General features: G+C 50.6%; 1 protein-coding gene across 1 annotated transcript in view; it reads left to right on the top strand.

The window, feature by feature from the left end:
• Window positions 1-15279, top strand: part of ATRX (ATRX chromatin remodeler) — a 110961-nt gene extending 95682 nt beyond the window's left edge. The window contains exons 27-30 of the mRNA XM_089665465.1: window positions 764-872; window positions 966-1143; window positions 2759-2953; window positions 15067-15279. Of these exons, the coding sequence (XP_089521591.1) occupies window positions 764-872; window positions 966-1143; window positions 2759-2953; window positions 15067-15264 (680 nt within the window). The 3' untranslated portion in view covers window positions 15265-15279. The remainder of the gene's footprint in view (window positions 1-763; window positions 873-965; window positions 1144-2758; window positions 2954-15066) is intronic.
• Window positions 15280-18276: the final 2997 nt, after the last annotated feature.

Here is an 18276-nt window from a genome sequence, read left to right on the forward strand (position 1 = left end):
GCCCCGTGCCGTCCCTCTGCTGCGGCGCCCCGTGCCGTCCCTCTGCTGCGGCGCCCCGTGCCGTCCCTCTGCTGCGGCGCCCCGTGCCGTCCCTCTGCTGCGGCGCCCCGTGCCGTCCCTCTGCTGCGGCGCCCCGTGCCGTCCCTCTGCTGCGGCGCCCCGTGCCGTCCCTCTGCTGCGGCGCCCCGTGCCGTTGCTGCAATTTGCTGTCAGGAGGGGGAGTAGCTTACCGGCGCTGTGTGTGTCTATGGATGCACATAGCCCAGCGCAGGAGCACATGCACATGGTTACCTCCTTTACACCTGACTTGCAATGGAGACAACTGGATGGGGAGGAGCAGACAGTGCCGTGGAGGGGGATGCCAAATAGGAGTTAAGGGATTGCCCGATGCAATATCATTTTACACAGCAGGTAAGTATAACCCCCCCCCCCCTCGTGTGATAAGCTGCAATTACTATGACAACCTGGAGGTGACCAGCGATCTCCACCCAGCACAGGGTCAGGTCTGTGGACACGTCTGTAGATGCAGATGTAACATTATCAATGGATTCTCTACAGCATGGGTGTCAAACTGGCAGCCCTCCAAACTACAAGTCCCATGAGGCATTGCAAGATTGACAGTTGCAAGCATGACTCCTAAAGGCAGAGGCATGTTGGGACTTGTAGTTTCACAACAGTTGGAGGGTCGCCGGTTTGACACCCCCTGCTATAGAGGAACATTGCAGGATCTGATTTCCTCTCATAAGTCTCTGAATCTTTCCAGGTGAAGGGAAGTGGTTCAGGAATATTGACTACTACCGACTAGACGGTTCAACCACTGCCCAGACCCGGAAGAAGTGGGCCGAGGAGTTCAACGATGTCACCAACGTGAGGTATGGTGGTGCATGTCGTGTCTAGTAGAGCTCCGCCCCCTTTGCTCTGTCCATCTCCTAGAAACGTCATGCCGTGTTTTCTCATCGTTCCAGGGGACGTCTCTTCCTCATCTCTACCAAGGCCGGATCCCTCGGCATCAATCTGGTGGCTGCTAATCGGGTCATTATCTTCGATGCTTCATGGAATCCATCGTATGATATACAGAGTATCTTCCGGGTCTACCGATTCGGCCAGACCAAGGCGGTCTTCGTCTACAGGTTCTTGGCACAGGTCTGTAAGAAATTGCACGTGTACATGTATGTGTGAGATATATAGATATATATGTGTGTATGTATATCGAGAGAGACACACACACACTTTCTTTCAGAATCCACATTTTCTATGGGACACTAAACTAAAAAATCCTCCCACAAATGCCGGCCATTGATTGCACACAAGATTTGTTCATTTGCACACACAAGTATTTTTCTTAACAAATTTATCCCAGACCATATTGCAAAAATGAACACACCCCAATAAAAGTCTTGTGTGCAAAGCTGAATTTTAGGCAAAATCCTAATGAACAAGAATTCAACTCCAGGGGAGTAAATATTGATTATGCAGGTGTCCAGCAGACAGGTGATTATAAAAGGGAGTTACCGAACAAAGAAAACCCCGCCCATTTCATGCTGTCAACAATGGCACCACATGGAAGAGAAAAGTCACAAGACCTGAGAAAGGAAATCATTTCTTGACACCAGAAAGATGAAGGCTACAAGAAGATCAGCAAAGCTTTACTTAACAGTCAGAATACTGGAGCAAAAGTGATACAAAAATGTAACAAGGATGGAACCGCAACCATCTCACAGAGACGTCCAGGCCGTCCACGGAAGGGAACACCTCGAGAATCTTCTGATGAGAAGGATGAAGAAAATCGCCATCCAAGGTCATTTCAGTTAGCTAGAGAAGTAGAGAGCCAAACTGGGGTGATGGTTTCCCGTGACACAATACGGCGTATGCTGCAGAGGAATGGCATGCATGGGTGTCGTCCTTGAAGGAAGCCTCTTCTAAAGCCCGCCTAGAATTTGCCAGCGCCCATGCTGAAAAAGACGACTACCGGGACTCTGTACTCTGGAGTGATGGGACCAAGATAAATGTTTTTGAAACTGATGGCTTCATAACTGTATGGCGTCACAAAGGTGAGGAGTACCAAGAAAAATGCATGATGCCTACTGTGAAACGTGGTGGTGGCAGTGTCCTGTGGGGCTGCATGAGTGCTGCTGGTGTCAGAGAGCTGCATTTCATTGATGGTGTCATGAATTCACAGATGTACTGCTCTATATGGAAAAAGAAGCTGCTCCCGTCACTCCGTGTTCTCGGCCGTCAAGAATGAGAACGATCCTAAACATCTGAGGCCACTGTTGTATTTCTGAAGGGATTCCGGGGCCAAGTCTATCTCCTGATCTGAACCCAATCCAACACCTATGGAAGGATCTGAGGAGACAAGCTGAGCATTGCTCTCCATCCAGCATCCCGGCTCTGGGAGGTCGTTCTGGAAGAATGTAAAAAGATCGATGTTCCAATATGTCACCAACTTGTTCATTCCATGCTTAGAATACTCGGTGCCGTCCTTACAGATCATGGAGGTCCTACAGAATACTCGATGGAGGAGTCCTTGTTGTGTGTGTGTGGGGGGGGGGGGGAATTCATTTTTCCTGCAACTCATTGGAGTAAGACTGAAGATTTTGTCATGGAAGTTCTATTATTCACCTTCCTATCATGTAATGAGGGTAACAAATGTTCGATGAAACTCCGATCTGTCCCCATGGTGGAGATCGTTGTGCTCACTGAGCTGTACACCGGTATCACTGTAGAAGAGTAACCTATATACAATGTTTCTTTTTAGGGAACTATGGAAGAGAAGATCTATGATCGGCAGGTCACCAAGCAATCCTTATCATATCGGGTCGTGGACCAGCAACAGATCGAACGTCACTTCACCATGAACGAGCTCACAGAGCTCTACTCGTTTGAGCCGGATCTGCTAGATGACACCAATCCCGAAAAGAAGAAAAAGAGAGAGACCCCCAAACTGCCAAAGGTAAGAGCAGGGCAACGATCTAATGAACAGTCCGTATAGTGCCCAGTGCTCCCCTCTATCCTGTGAGGGGTCAGTATAGTGCCCAGTGCTCCCCTCTATCCTGTGAGGGGTCAGTATAGTGCCCAGTGCTCCCCTCTATCCTGTGAGGGGTCAGTATAGTGCCCAGTGCTCCCCTCTATCCTGTGAGGGGTCGGTATAGTGCTCCCCTCTATCCTGTGAGGGGTCAGTATAGTGCCCAGTGCTCCCCTCTATCCTGTGAGGGGTCGGTATAGTGCTCCCCTCTATCCTGTGAGGGGTCGGTATAGTGCTCCCCTCTATCCTGTGAGGGGTCGGTATAGTGCTCCCCTCTATCCTGTGAGGGGTCGGTATAGTGCTCAGTGCTCCCCTCTATCCTGTGAGCGGTCGGTATAGTGCCCAGTGCTCCCCTCTATCCTGTGAGGGGTCAGTATAGTGCCCAGTGCTCCCCTCTATCCTGTGAGGGGTCGGTATAGTGCCCAGTGCTCCCCTCTATCCTGTGAGGGGTCGGTATAGTGCCCAGTGCTCCCCTCTATCCTGTGAGGGGTCGGTATAGTGCCCAGTGCTCCCCTCTATCCTGTGAGAGGTTATATAGTGCCCAGTGCTCCCCTCTATCCTATGAGCGGTCGATATGGTGCCCAGTGCTCCCCTCTATCCTGTGAGGGGTTGGTATAGTGCTCCCCTCTATCCTGTGAGGGGTTGGTATAGTGCTCCCCTCTATCCTGTGAGGGGTCAGTATAGTGCCCAGTGCTCCCCTCTATCCTGTGAGGGGTCAGTATAGTGCTCCCCTGTATCCTGTGAGCGGTCGGTATAGTGCCCAGTGCTCCCCTCTATCCTATGAGCGGTCGATATGGTGCCCAGTACTCCCCTCTATCCTGTGAGCGGTCGGTATAATGCCCAGTGCTCCCCTCTATCCTGTGAGGGGTCGGTATAGTGCCCAGTGCTCCCCTCTATCCTGTGAGGGGTCGGTATAGTGCCCAGTGCTCCCCTCTATCCTGTGAGGGGTCGGTATAGTGCCCAGTGCTCCCCTCTATCCTGTGAGAGGTCATATAGTGCCCAGTGCTCCCCTCTATCCTATGAGCGGTCGATATGGTGCCCAGTGCTCCCCTCTATCCTGTGAGGGGTTGGTATAGTGCTCCCCTCTATCCTGTGAGGGGTTGGTATAGTGCTCCCCTCTATCCTGTGAGTGGTCGGTATAGTGCCCAGTGCTCCCCTCTATCCTGTGAGGGGTCGGTATAGTGCCCAGTGCTCCCCTCTATCCTGTGAGGGGTCGGTATAGTGCTCCCCTCTATCCTGTGAGGGGTCAGTATAGTGCTCCCCTCTATCCTGTGAGGGGTCAGTGTAGTGCTCCCCTCTATCCTGTGAGGGGTCAGTATAGTGCTCCCCTCTATCCTGTGAGGGGTCAGTATAGTGCTCCCCTCTATCCTGTGAGGGGTCAGTATAGTGCCCAGTGCTCCCCTCTATCCTGTGAGGGGTCAGTATAGTGCCCAGTGCTCCCCTCTATCCTGTGAGGGGTCAGTATAGTGCTCCCCTCTATCCTGTGAGGGGTCAGTATAGTGCTCCCCTCTATCCTGTGAGCGGTCGGTATAGTGCCCAGTGCTCCCCTCTATCCTGTGAGGGGTCAGTATAGTGCTCCCCTCTATCCTGTGAGCGGTCGGTATAGTGCTCCCCTCTATCCTGTGAGCGGTCGGTATAGTGCTCCCCTCTATCCTGTGAGGGGTCGGTATAGTGCCCAGTGCTCCCCTCTATCCTGTGAGGGGTCAGTATAGTGCCCAGTGCTCCCCTCTATCCTGTGAGCGGTCGGTATAGTGCCCAGTGCTCCCCTCTATCCTGTGAGCTGTCGGTATAGTGCCCAGTGCTCCCCTCTATCCTGTGATTGGTCAGTATAGTGCCCAGTGCTCCCCTCTATCCTGTGATTGGTCAGTATAGTGCCCAGTGCTCCCCTCTATCCTGTGAGGGGTCAGTATAGTGCCCAGTGCTCCCCTCTATCCTGTGAGGGGTCAGTATAGTGCTCCCCTCTATCCTGTGAGGGGTCAGTATAGTGCTCCCCTCTATCCTGTGAGCGGTCGGTATAGTGCCCAGTGCTCCCCTCTATCCTGTGAGCGGTCGGTATAGTGCCCAGTGCTCCCCTCTATCCTGTGAGCGGTCGGTATAGTGCTTCCTGTGCAGTATATCAGAATACAGACCGGTGTTTGTCCTTAGCGGGAGGTCTGCACTAGAGCTGGACGACTGGATTCCTCCCGAATTGTGTAGCTCAGTTTGTTTAAGCAATAGCAGATTTCTCTGCAGTAACAAACCAGAAGACCGGTCCTCTTCACAAATGTCACTGAGATCGCATAGAGCTGCCCAGCCATTCACTAAAGAGGACCTGTACTGCGGGAGCTTCCCCACAAATGAGACGAGAGCAGAGGACTGGGCTCCATACTTCCCGGGATTCCCCGCAGCTGATCTTCCCGTTATGGACTTGGCTCACCTTTTATCTGTACCGTCTCTGGGGAGGCGGCCATTGTGGTAGAGGAGCGGGGCTGCTCCCATGATGACTGGGCGGGGTCACAATGGAGATGGAGGGCGACATTGACATTTATTTATTTCAGGTACTTAAATAGCGCCATCAATTTACGCCGCGCTTTACATATATATTGTACATTCACATCAGTCCCCGCCCCCGAGGGGCGTACAATCTAAGGTCCGTAACCCACATTCATACATACACATACTAGGGACAATATAGACAGGAGCCAATTCACCTCCCAGCATGTCTTTGGAGTGTGGGAGGAAACCGGAGTACCCGGAGGAAACCCACGCAGGCACAGGGAGAACATGCAAACTTCAGGCCGGTGGTGCCGTGGCTGGAATTCGAACAGACGACCCGAGTACTGCCAGGTGGAAGTGCTAACCATTTAGCCGCTGTTCTATAACTTGGACCTGAACTCAAAATGAGGAATTCTGCCATGTTTGAGCGGAGAGTCTGACGTCTGCAGTAGAGTGCAATGATGTGATATATATATATATATATATATATATATATACTGGAGGGATAGTCTGCAGTACACACTAATGCTTTTTCTGTTTGATGCAGCAGAAAGTGATCACATGCTCTTGGGTGTTGTAATGTTCTGCTGGGCACAGCCTTGTGTATGTTGGCATCCAGAGTCCTCTCCACATTAAAGAGATCTGATGTCATTGCACTTTCTAGCTTCGCTTCGGAGTACTCCAGGTTTTGGCACACCAGTGAAGTAGAGGGATGGGCAGTCTTGCTGTGACCCCCGGAGCCCTTTCACCTTGGCTCTGATGCATGGAGTACTCCGGGTTTTGGCATACCAGTGAAGTAGAGGGATGGGCAGTCTTGCTGTGACCCCCGGAGCCCTTTCACCTCAGCTCTGATGCATGGAGTACTCCAGGTTTTGGCACACCAGTGGAGTAGAGGGATGGGCAGTCTTGCTGTGACCCCCGGAGCCCTTTCACCTCAGCTCTGATGCATGGAGTACTCCAGGTTTTGGCACACCAGTGGAGTAGAGGGATGGGCAGTCTTGCTGTGACCCCCGGAGCCCTTTCACCTCAGCTCTGATGCATGGAGTACTCCAGGTTTTGGCACACCAGTGGAGTAGAGGGATGGGCAGTCTTGCTGTGACCCCCGGAGCCCTTTCACCTCAGCTCTGATGCATGGAGTACTCCAGGTTTTGGCACACCAGTGGAGTAGAGGGATGGGCAGTCTTGCTGTGACCCCCGGAGCCCTTTCACCTCAGCTCTGATGCATGGAGTACTCCGGGTTTTGGCATACCAGTGAAGTAGAGGGATGGGCAGTCTTGCTGTGACCCCCGAAGCCCTTTCACCTCAGCTCTGATGCATGGAGTACTCCGGGTTTTGGCATACCAGTGAAGTAGAGGGATGGGCAGTCTTGCTGTGACCCCCGGAGCCCTTTCTTTACAGCTCTTATGATTGTAGTACTCCAGGTTTTGGCACACCAGTGGAGTAGAGGGATGGACAGTCTTGCTGTGACCCTCGGAGCCCTTTCACCTCAGCTCTGATGCATGGAGTACTCCACACTCCAGGTTCTGGCACAACGGTGGGATTGGCAGTCTTGCTGTGACCCCCGGAGCCCTTTCACCTCAGCTCTGATGCATGGAGTACTTCGGGTTTTGGCATACCAGTGAAGTAGAGGGATGGGCAGTCTTGCTGTGACCCCCGAAGCCCTTTCACCTCAGCTCTGATGCATGGAGTACTCCGGGTTTTGGCATACCAGTGAAGTAGAGGGATGGGCAGTCTTGCTGTGACCCCCGGAGCCCTTTCTTTACAGCTCTTATGATTGTAGTACTCCAGGTTTTGGCACACCAGTGGAGTAGAGGGATGGACAGTCTTGCTGTGACCCCCGGAGCCCTTTCACCTTGGCTCTGATGCTTGGAGTACTCCACACTCCAGGTTCTGGCACAACGGTGGGATTGGCAGTCTTGCTGTGACCCTCGGAGCCTTTTTACCCCGGCTCTGATGGATGGAGTACTCCAGGTTTTGGCACACCGGTGGAGTAGAGGGATGGGCAGTCTTGCTGTGACCCTCGGAGCCTTTTTACCCCGGTTCTGATGGATGGAGTACTCCAGGTTTTGGCACACCGGTGGAGTAGAGGGATGGGCAGTCTTGCTGTGACCCTCGGAGCCTTTTTACCCCGGCTCTGACGGATGGAGTACTCCAGACTCCAGTTTTGGCCTAGTTCTGGTAACTTTATTGGAACAACATAAGCAGGTCTCCTTCAAACGTGACTTTTAGGGACTTCTACATGAAAATAAATACTGCCAGCTTTCATGTGTGTCCAGTAATAACGAGGAATATGAAAAGCTGCAGAAAAACAGCCTACTGTAGAAGGACTGCTAGACGTCTATGAGCGTAATCCAAGAGTAATTCTTTCCTTTTCACTTGTGAAGTTCTTTGAAAGGTAACTTGCTACCCTCTTTCTTACCCCTCCCCCCTTCCTTCCAGCACACACTTATCCAGCACAGATCTTTCCCACAGACAAAGAATGCCAAGGAACTCACTGTGAACTGAAGCTTGACTTGAATATTAGATGACTTGCACAGCTGAATAATAGCCTTTCCTTCAAAGAAGAACCAAATCTCTTTTCAGGGGAGATTGATGGCATGTCTTACCTTGGAGATCAGATTACCTCGGCAGGATAAGGTTTAACCAAACAATAGGGTGTGTTATTTCTTCTTCTGGTGAAGTTGCTGGAAAGCTTCTTCCCTCTGCCGATATATTAATGAATGGTCGGGGTGCCGAGACCACCAGCAATGACCTTGTGGCTTCTTAGAGGGTTAGGGACAGCTATGGTCTAGGTACATTACAAGTCAACGGTTCTGCTAGTAGATGGGTGAAGAGAACTGATGAGGTTTGGGGGAGGTGGGGGTATGAAGGGGACTGTTGGGGAGGTGGGGGTATGAAGGGGACTGTTGGGGGAGGTGGGGGTATGAAGCGGACTGATGAGGGTTGGGGGGAGGGGTTTGTATGAAGGGAATTGATGAAGATAGGGGGAGGTGGGGGTGTGAGGAGGACTGATGAGGATAGGGGGAGGTGGGGGGTGTGAGGAGGACTGATGAGGATTGGGGGAGGTGGGGGTGTGAGGAGGACTGATGAGATTTGGGGGAGGTGTGAGGAGGACTGATGAGGTTTGGGGGGTGGGGGTGGGGGTATGAAGGGGACTGTTGGGGGAGGTGGGGGGTATGAAGTAGACTGATGAGGGTTGGGGGAGGTGGGGGGTGTGAGGACGACTGATGAGATTTGGGGGAGGTGTGAGGAGACTGATGAGGTTTGGGGGAGGTGAGTGGTCTGAAGAGGACTGATGAGGGTTGGGGGAGGTGGGGGGTGTGAGCCAGACTGATGAGATTTGGGGGAGGTGTGAGGAGGACTGATGAGGGTTGGGGGAGGTGGGGGGGTGTGAGGAGGACTGATTGAGATTTGGGGGAGGTGTGAGGAGGACTGATGAGGGTTGGGGAAGGTGAGTGGTCTGAAGAGGACTGATGAGGGTTGGGGGAGGTGGGGGGTGTGAGGACGACTGATGAGATTTGGGGGGAGGTGTGAGGAGGACTGATGAGGGTTGGGGGAGGTGTGAGCCAGACTGATGAGATTTGGGGGAGGTGTGAGGAGGACTGATGAGGGTTGGGGGAGGTGTGAGCCAGACTGATGAGATTTGGGGGAGGTGTGAGGAGGACTGATGAGGGTTGGGGGAGGTGTGAGCCAGACTGATGAGATTTGGGGGAGGTGTGGAGGAGGACTGATGAGGTTTGGGGGAGGTGAGTGTCTGAAGAGGACTGATGAGGGTTGGGGGAGGTGCCTACCATGAAGGTATGCTTGGCACTCATAGCCGTAGGATCGCTCATCACAGCTGCAATCATACAGGTTGTAGAAGGTGGAAACTTGGCTCTGCAAGGTTTCAATTGGTTGGAAAATTCCAGCTGCTTCTTCTTGGTCATTAGAGGTGAACTGTAAATGCTATGGCCTCCTTTGACACTTCATCAGATATTTCTTCTTCCCGCTATTAGACGTTCGGTGGCAGGTTGTTTTCTGGCCTTAGAGCTGCGTGCATCATCTGCGTTTCCTGCTTTAATTTTTTTGTTTGGTGCCCCAATCCTGATTTTTTTTTTTTTTTCCTGACCTGCAGACCTATGAAGAACCACCTGGTTGTGGCCAACTTCCTGGAATGTCTGGATGTCGGCCATCTTTAGAAACGGGCTTTGGGCTTGTGTCATTAGGTGAATGCTGCTTGATCTCAGCTCAGAATTCGCTATTGGCCGAGCCTTAGACCAATGTAGGAGATTGGTCGGAGGAGCCTTTTTTTGTGGAATGGAGGACTCTGGTGGAGAGGTCACCCAGGGATTCCTGATAACCGAATATCCATTGAACCGCCTTCATTGATGGACTCAGGAAAGGCATATACTGTTGGGATATACTGCCGCCTACGAGGATGGATGGACACTCCTACTCCCAGCATGCCTGGTGTCCTAGGGAAATGGCTGTCCTTTCTTCAGCTCTGCTGTGAATAGTCTGATCCCATTGGTTAGGGTTTGCTGTGTTGCCCATCCATCGGTTGAATTGGTTTTGTTGGTTCTGACAGGTGACATCCTTTGTCCTCCAATGGATGAGAAATGAGAGTGGAAGTTCTGAGTCCATTGAGGGACATGGGTGTCCCCTCCCCTTGTTTGTACTTGGGTACTCTTCCACAAAATTGAGGCATGCTGGTAGTGGGAGGGGTTACAGTGAAAGTTGGAGGGATTATAGTGGGAGGGTTTATACTGGAGTGGGAGGGGTTACAGTGAAAGTTGGAGGGATTATAGTGGGAGGGTTTATACTGGGAGTGAGAGGGATTATAGTGGGAGGGGTTACAGTGAAAGTTGGAGGGATTATAGTGGGAGGGTTTATACTGGGGGTGAGAGGGATTATAGTGGGAGGGGTTACACTGGAACAACTCACTAGTTTGTTTTCCTGTGCTCAATTCTCCTGTAGGTGGCCGTATAATGCAGCATTGTATGATTTCCAGTGTCCCTCCATAATCTCCAGGAAAATGATTTTGTGATGAGGACCAAATTGTATTTTTCAATTTTGTGTGGATAAGGGAGAAGGATCCAGTTTTCCACTCTGTCCCCTGTTGTGGAAATTTCTCTTCCTTATCTGTCCAAAACACAAGTTGGAGGAAACGGGAAGTTGGAGGAAACCTGTCCTTCAGTGAGGGGAATTCTTCTCTTGGACAGTTGTCACCGGGATTGGTGTCCCAATTGGAAGGTTTCCCCTTACTACTTGTTCTGTTGGCAAAAGTATTGGGCCGCCGGCCTTTCCACACACGACCTTTAATGGCCCCCCAGTCTTAGTCCGTACGGTTCAATATTGGGCGGCCGGCCTTTGCACACACGTGACCTTTAATGGTCCCCCAGTCTTAGTCCGTAGGGTTCAGTATTGAGTTGGCCCTACCCTTTCCACGCACATGACCGTTAATGGCCCCCCAGTCTTAGTCCGTATTGTTCAATATTGAGTTGGCCCCGCCCTTCCCACACACATGACCTTTAATGGCCTCCCAGTCTTAGTCCGTAGGGTTCAATATTGAGTTGGCCCCACCCTTTCCACACACATGACCTTTAATGGCCCCCCAGTCTTAGTCCGTAGGGTTCAATATTGAGTTGGCCCCGCCCTTCCCACACACATGGCCTTTAATGGCCCCCCAGTCTTAGTCCGTAGGGTTCAATATTGAGTTGGCCCCGCCCTTTGCAGCTATAACAGCTTCAACTCTTCTGGGAAGGCCGTCCACAAGGTTTAGGAGGGTGTCTATGGGAAGGTTGGACCATTCTTCCGACGCTTTGCATTGCACTTGGTGATGGAAGGCTTGGATGCAGCTGCTCGGCCATGGAAACCCATTCCATGAAGCTCTCTACGCACTGTTGTTGGGCTCATCTGAAGGCCACACCGAGTTTGGAGGTCTTTAGCTATTGACTCAGCAGACAGTTGGCGACTTCTGCGCACTGTGCGCTTCAGCATGCGCTGACCCCGCCCTGTCATGTGACCTGGCCTACCACTTGGTGGCTGAGTGGCTGTTGTTCCCAGTTGCTTCCACTTTGTTATAATCCCACTAACAGTTGAGCGTGGAATGTTTAGTAGCCAGGAAATGTCACGGATGGACTTATTGCCCAGGTGGCCACCTATCACGGGACCACGCTTGGAGTCACTGAGCTCCTGAGAGCGACCCATTCTTTCACCAATGTTTGTAGAAGCCGTCTGCATGCCTAGGGGCTTGATTGTATACACCTGTGTCCATGGAGGGGATTGGAACCCCTGAATCACATGATATGGAGGGGATTGGAACCCCTGAATCACATGATATGGAGGGGATTGGAACCCCTGAATCACATGATATGGAGGGGATTGGAACCCCTGAATCACATGATATGGAGGGGATTGGAACCCCTGAATCACATGATATGGAGGGGATTGGAACCCCTGAATCACATGATATGGAGGGGATTGGAACCCCTGAATCACATGATATGGAGGGGATTGGAACCCCTGAATCACATGATATGGAGGGGATTGGAACACCTGAATCACATGATATGGAGGGGATTGGAACCCCTGAATCACATGATATGGAGGGGATTGGAACCCCTGAATCACATGATATGGAGGGGATTGGAGCACCAGAATCACATGATTGGCGGGCGGAGACAATACTTGGCACTATAGTGTATACACACACACCCCCTTCCTGTGTATCGCAGGCTTCTTACCAAATGCAGTCCTTCAGCTCGTCTTCCTGGCACGGCATGTCATACATGACGCTGCTTGTAGTATCTTCTGAAACCCGGATCCGGCACCATGCTGGCCTGGCGCTGTGTTTGCAGATCAGTGTGTTCACCATGTACCCTCTCTGCTGCGATTTTCCATTAATGACGGTGCACTGCGTGTGCCCAGAAGGTTCGTTCCATCACTTAATGACATAATTACATGGCACGCGACTTCCTGTGCCAGCTTTGCTGGCTGTAATCTCTCCGCTGCGTCCTGGATTCCGATTTCCTGGACTTTTCAGTTGTATTTAGCTCCTTTCTGTACAGATGGCGGCTTTGCTTTCAGATTAGCAAAGTTCCAGCCACTCCGGATTGGGAATGTTCCGGAAGGCACAATTTGTGTAGGCCGCCTTACTGCACTGCCTGATAGGTGTTGGTGTGACAGATCTCCTCTGTACCCATCTGCACTGGGCTGTCATTGATCACCAGCGCCATATGTGATGACCATTGGCGTCCTTCAGTTCACGTGAGGCTTTTAGAACCAAGAATGTTGTTCGGGCTTCCAGACTCCATTCTGGTGAAAGCTTTCCAAGCCCAGAGCCATTGGCCTTGCCCCAGCACTTACCTTGACACCAAAGAGTAGGCCAGCTGGGCCGTGCACTGGGGCGGGACTTCCTCACTGTGACCGGTTGCCGTTTCCCCATTCTCACAGCTTTTTGCCACAGAAGTGGTTAGCAGTTGGGGGTGGGGAGGACAAGTTCTGATGTCATCCGCTGGGCGGAGTGTTGTACACGCCCTCCACGGTGTGGAACATAAAGGGGCTGCATCCCTAGTGCTGTATTGTTTCTTATTTTGGGTACAATAGATTGGAGGATGCGGTGATATCGCACGTTGTACTACTTTTGGGGGTATTGTATGTCTGTAGCGTGGAGTTGGGTGGGCTTGTAGTACATACGTCATACAGTGTGACATGGTGTCTTACATACATGAGGTCACTAATGTTCATGATGACTTGCTGCAACATGTTCTATTTGGTCCAAACCAATGCAGGGCAGTGGGGGGAACTGGCACCACAGAGAGCTCCACCATTTGCCTTGTCCTTCCATTGGGACTGCCCCAAGGGTGGCATGTTGTATACAAGTCTTGGTGGTGGCCCTGTTTTCTGAATAGTCCTGGAATGTCAGTGGTCCTCCATGGTCAGGATGTATACTGGGATGTACTGGTGCCTTGTGTGTGTGTGCGCACAAAGGGTTAAATAAGAGGGGTGCTCCGCTGGGCTCCCCTCCCTACTGCTGGCGGGTTGTATCTGTAACTGAAAGTTGGCAGCTCATCACCAATCCCAGAAATATCATAAAACTCGTCTTTGAAATATTAGCTTTCTATGACTGTTCTGCCAAGACGGTTCTGTGTATTGCAGATCAGAGGCTGACGGAGTCATTTGGGCTCCTTCTCCCTGAGAAGATGAATACGGTTTTCCTGGACAGGAAGCTGCTGCAGCTTCTGTAGACTAATGTCCCCCAACTGACACCGCCGGACACTTGTCACCCTAAGAAGTTCCTCTCCTGAAGGTACTGTTCCGTGTGTGCAGCCCTGAGGCTTGGCCCCTGGCGTGCCGTGACACCCCCCCCCCCCTCGAGTCTCAGACCCTGGCGTACCATGCCCTCCCTCGAGTGTCAGACCCCGGCGTGCCATGCCCTCCCTCGAGTCTCAGACCCTGCTGTTCCTGGCCCCCCACCTCCAGATCTCGGCTGCCAGCGTAAAGGGAAAAGCAGTGGAATATTCTGCAATGGCTGAGTCAATCACCTGATCTCAACCCAACTGAGCATGCATTTCACTTGCTGAAGGCAGAAAGACCCACAAACAAGACAGCTGCAGTTAGAGCCTGGCAAAGCATCAGAAAGGAGGAAACCCAGTCTTTGTTCATATCCATGGTTTACAGACTTCAGGCAAAGCATCAGAAAGGAGGAAACCCAGTCTTTGGTCATGTCATGGGTTCCAGACTTCAGGCAAAGCATCAGGAGGAAACCCAGTCTTTGGTCATATCCATGGTTTCCAGACTTCCGGCAAAGCATCAGAAACAAGGAAAGCATCAGAAACAAGGAAACCCAGTCTTTGGTCATATCCATGGTTTCCAGACTTCAGGCAAAGCATCAGAAAGGAGGAAAAGCAGTCTTTGGTTAAGCCCATGGGTTCCAGACTTCAAGCAAAGACTGCTTTTCCTCCTTTCTGATGCTTTGCCCGAAGTCTGGAAACCATGGACATGACCAACAGACTGGGTTTCCTGCTTCCCGATGCTTTGCCTGAAGTCTGGAAACCATGGACATGACCAAAGACTGGGTTTCCTCCTTTCTGATGCTTTGGTCATGTCCATGGGTTCCAGCCTTCAGGCAAAGCATCGGGAAGGAGGAAACCCAGTCTTTGGTCATGTCCGTGGGTTCCAGACTTCAGGCAGTCATTGTCAGTAAAGGATTCTCAACAAAATATTACAATAAACATTTTATTTATGATCAATTGTCCAATTACATTTGGTCCCTTGAATAAGGGGGATTGCTACTCTGAGCTGTAATTCCTAAACCCCTCCCCCAATGTGGATGTACATACTCTCCAATTACAGCAGAGGGTGCGCACTGTCCGCCCAGATCCATGATAGGACTAGAGCCGGAATGTGTATTATGTATAAATGCCTGAAAAAAACTAAAATTGTACCTGTGTCCAAATAAATATGGACCGGACTGTATATACTGGGGGGCGGGGATATGTATGTGTGTGTGTGTGTATATATATATATATATGGGATGTATAACTGTGTACCCCCCCCCGTGACCCTCCACTCTTTGCTCCCAGGACACTGTATTTGCGGAGCTGCTGAAGATCTCTAAGGAGCAGATTGTCACCTATCATGAACACGACTCTCTCCTGGACCACAAAGAGGAAGAAGAGTTAACCGAGGAGGAGAGGAAGGCAGCATGGGATGAGTATGAAGCTGAAAAGAAGGTTGGTGTAAATCATTTGAGGGAGAGGGAAGTCAACGTCCTGAAATGACTCGGGACGCTATAAAATGTAATGAGGACAGACTTCTCCTGGGATGGCACCCGGAGTACTCTACCAGTCTCAGCCCCCTTTTAATATGGAACCTTCAATCTGCTGGGCCCCTGAGGTGTCTGCAGTTGGGGAGGGGGGTGTCTGCAGTTGCTTTGTAGTGGGATTGTGGGTTCCTCATCAATCTGATCTCTCTCCCCCCACCGTCGTCCTATCCTGCTTTCTCGTTCTCTTCTCTCCTTCTCGCCTCCCCTTTTTCTCCTTCTCGCCTCCCCTTTTTCTCCTTCTCGCCTCCCCTTTTTCTCCTCGCCTCCCCTTTTTCTCCTTTCTCTTCCTCCCTCCTCCTTTCCTCCCCTCCCATTGGTATAGATGGTATAGTACCCGCTAGTATTGGCAGTATAGTTCCTATTGGTATAGACAGCATAGTACCCGCGAGTATTGGAGGTATAGTTCCCATTGGTATAGACAGCATAGTACCCGCTAGTATTGGAGGTATAGTTCCCATTGGTATAGACAGCATAGTACCCGCGAGTATTGGCGGTATAGTTCCCATTTGGTATAGACAGCATAGTACCCGCTAGTATTGGCAGTATAGTTCCTATTGGTATAGACAGCATAGTACCCGCTAGTATTGGAGGTATAGTTCCCATTGGTATAGACAGCATAGTACCCGCTAGTATTGGCAGTATAGTTCCCATTGGTATAGACAGCATAGTACCCGCGAGTATTGGCGGTATAGTTCCCATTTGGTATAGACAGCATAGTACCCGCGAGTATTGGCGGTATAGTTCCCATTTGGTATAGACAGCATAGCCTCCTAGATTGTAAGCTGGAAAGAGCAGGGCCCTCGCTCCCCTCATGTTTTGCATTGTATTGTTGTTGTTCTGTCACATGTTCTGTCCCCCTTTGTAATGTACAGCGCTGAGCGAACTATCGGCGCTTTATAAATACTGTATAATAATAGTACCCGCTAGTATTGGAGGTATAGTTCCCATTGGTATAGACAGCATAGTACCCGCTAGTATTGGAGGTATAGTTCCCATTGGTATAGATGGTATAGTACCCGCTAGTATTGGCAGTATAGTTCCCATTGGTATAGACAGCATAGTACCCGCTAGTATTGGCAGTATAGTTCCTATTGGTATAGACAGCATAGTACCCGCGAGTATTGGAGGTATAGTTCCCATTGGTATAGACAGCATAGTACCCGCTAGTATTGGCAGTATAGTTCCTATTGGTATAGACAGCATAGTACCCGCGAGTATTGGAGGTATAGTTCCCATTGGTATAGACAGCATAGTACCCGCGAGTATTGGCGGTATAGTTCCCATTTGGTATAGACAGCATAGTACCCACGAGTATTGGCGGTATAGTTCCCATTTGGTATAGACAGCATAGCCTCCTAGATTGTAAGCTGGAAAGAGCAGGGCCCTCGATCCCCTCATGTTTTGCATTGTATTGTTATTGTTCTGTCATTGTCCCCCTTTGTAATGTACAGCGCTGAGCGAACTATCGGCGCTTTATAAATACTGTATAATAATAGTACCCGCTAGTATTGGAGGTATAGTTCCCATTGGTATGGACGGTATAGTACCCGCTAGTATTGGCAGTATAGTTCCCATTGGTATAGACAGCATAGTACCCGCTAGTATTGGCAGTATAGTTCCTATTGGTATAGACAGCATAGTACCCGCTAGTATTGGCAGTATAGTTCCTATTGGTATAGACAGCATAGTACCCGCTAGTATTGGCAGTATAGTTCCTATTGGTATAGACAGCATAGTACCCGCGAGTATTGGCGGTATAGTTCCTATGGTATAGACAGCATAGTACCCGCGAGTATTGGCGGTATAGTTCCCATTTGGTATAGACAGCATAGCCTCCTAGATTGTAAGCTGGAAAGAGCAGGGCCCTCGCTCCCCTCATGTTTTGCATTGTATTGTTATTGTTCTGTCACATGTTCTGTCCCCCTTTGTAATGTACAGCGCTGAGCGAACTATCGGCGCTTTATAAATACTGTATAATAATAGTACCCGCTAGTATTGGAGGTATAGTTCCCATTGGTATGGACAGTATAGTACCTGCTAGTATTGGAGGTATAGTTCCCATTGGTATAGACAGCATAGTACCCGCTAGTATTGGCAGTATAGTTTCCATTGGTATAGACAGCATAGTACCCGCTAGTATTGGAGGTATAGTTCCCATTGGTATAGACAGCTTAGTACCCGCTAGTATTGGAGGTATAGTTCCCATTGGTATAGACAGCATAGTACCCGCTAGTATTGGAGGTATAGTTCCCAGTGGTATAGACAGCATAGTACCCGCTAGTATTGGCAGTATAGTTCCCATTTGTATAGACAGCATAGTACCCGCTAGTATTGGAGGTATAGTTCCCATTGGTATAGACAGCATAGTACCCGCTAGTATTGGCAGTATAGTTCCTATTGGTATAGACAGCATAGTACCCGCTAGTATTGGCAGTATAGTTCCTATTGGTATAGACAGCATAGTACCGCTAGTATTGGAGGTATAGTTCCCATTGGTATAGACAGCATAGTACCCGCGAGTATTGGCGGTATAGTTCCCATTTGGTATAGACAGCATAGCCTCCTAGATTGTAAGCTGGAAAGAGCAGGGCCCTCGCTCCCCTCATGTTTTGCATTGTATTGTTGTTGTTCTGTCACATGTTCTGTCCCCCTTTGTAATGTACAGCGCTGAGCGAACTATCGGCGCTTTATAAATACTGTATAATAATAGTACCCGCTAGTATTGGAGGTATAGTTCCCATTGGTATAGACAGCATAGTACCCGCTAGTATTGGCAGTATAGTTCCCATTGGTATAGACAGCATAGTACCCGCTAGTATTGGCGGTATAGTTTCCATTGGTATAGATGTTGCAGTTGTCCTCCCCTTCCTCCTCCCCTCCCCCCTTCCCCCTCCCCCCTCCCCCTCCCTCTTCCCCCTCCCCCCTCCCCCTCCCTCTTCCCCCTCCCCCCTCCCCCTCCCTCTTCCCC

Source organism: Staurois parvus, unplaced genomic scaffold (genome assembly GCF_062004578.1).
Source record: "Staurois parvus isolate SC_StPar_1 unplaced genomic scaffold, SC_StPar_1.0 ptg002206l, whole genome shotgun sequence".
NCBI lineage: Eukaryota > Metazoa > Chordata > Amphibia > Anura > Ranidae > Staurois > Staurois parvus.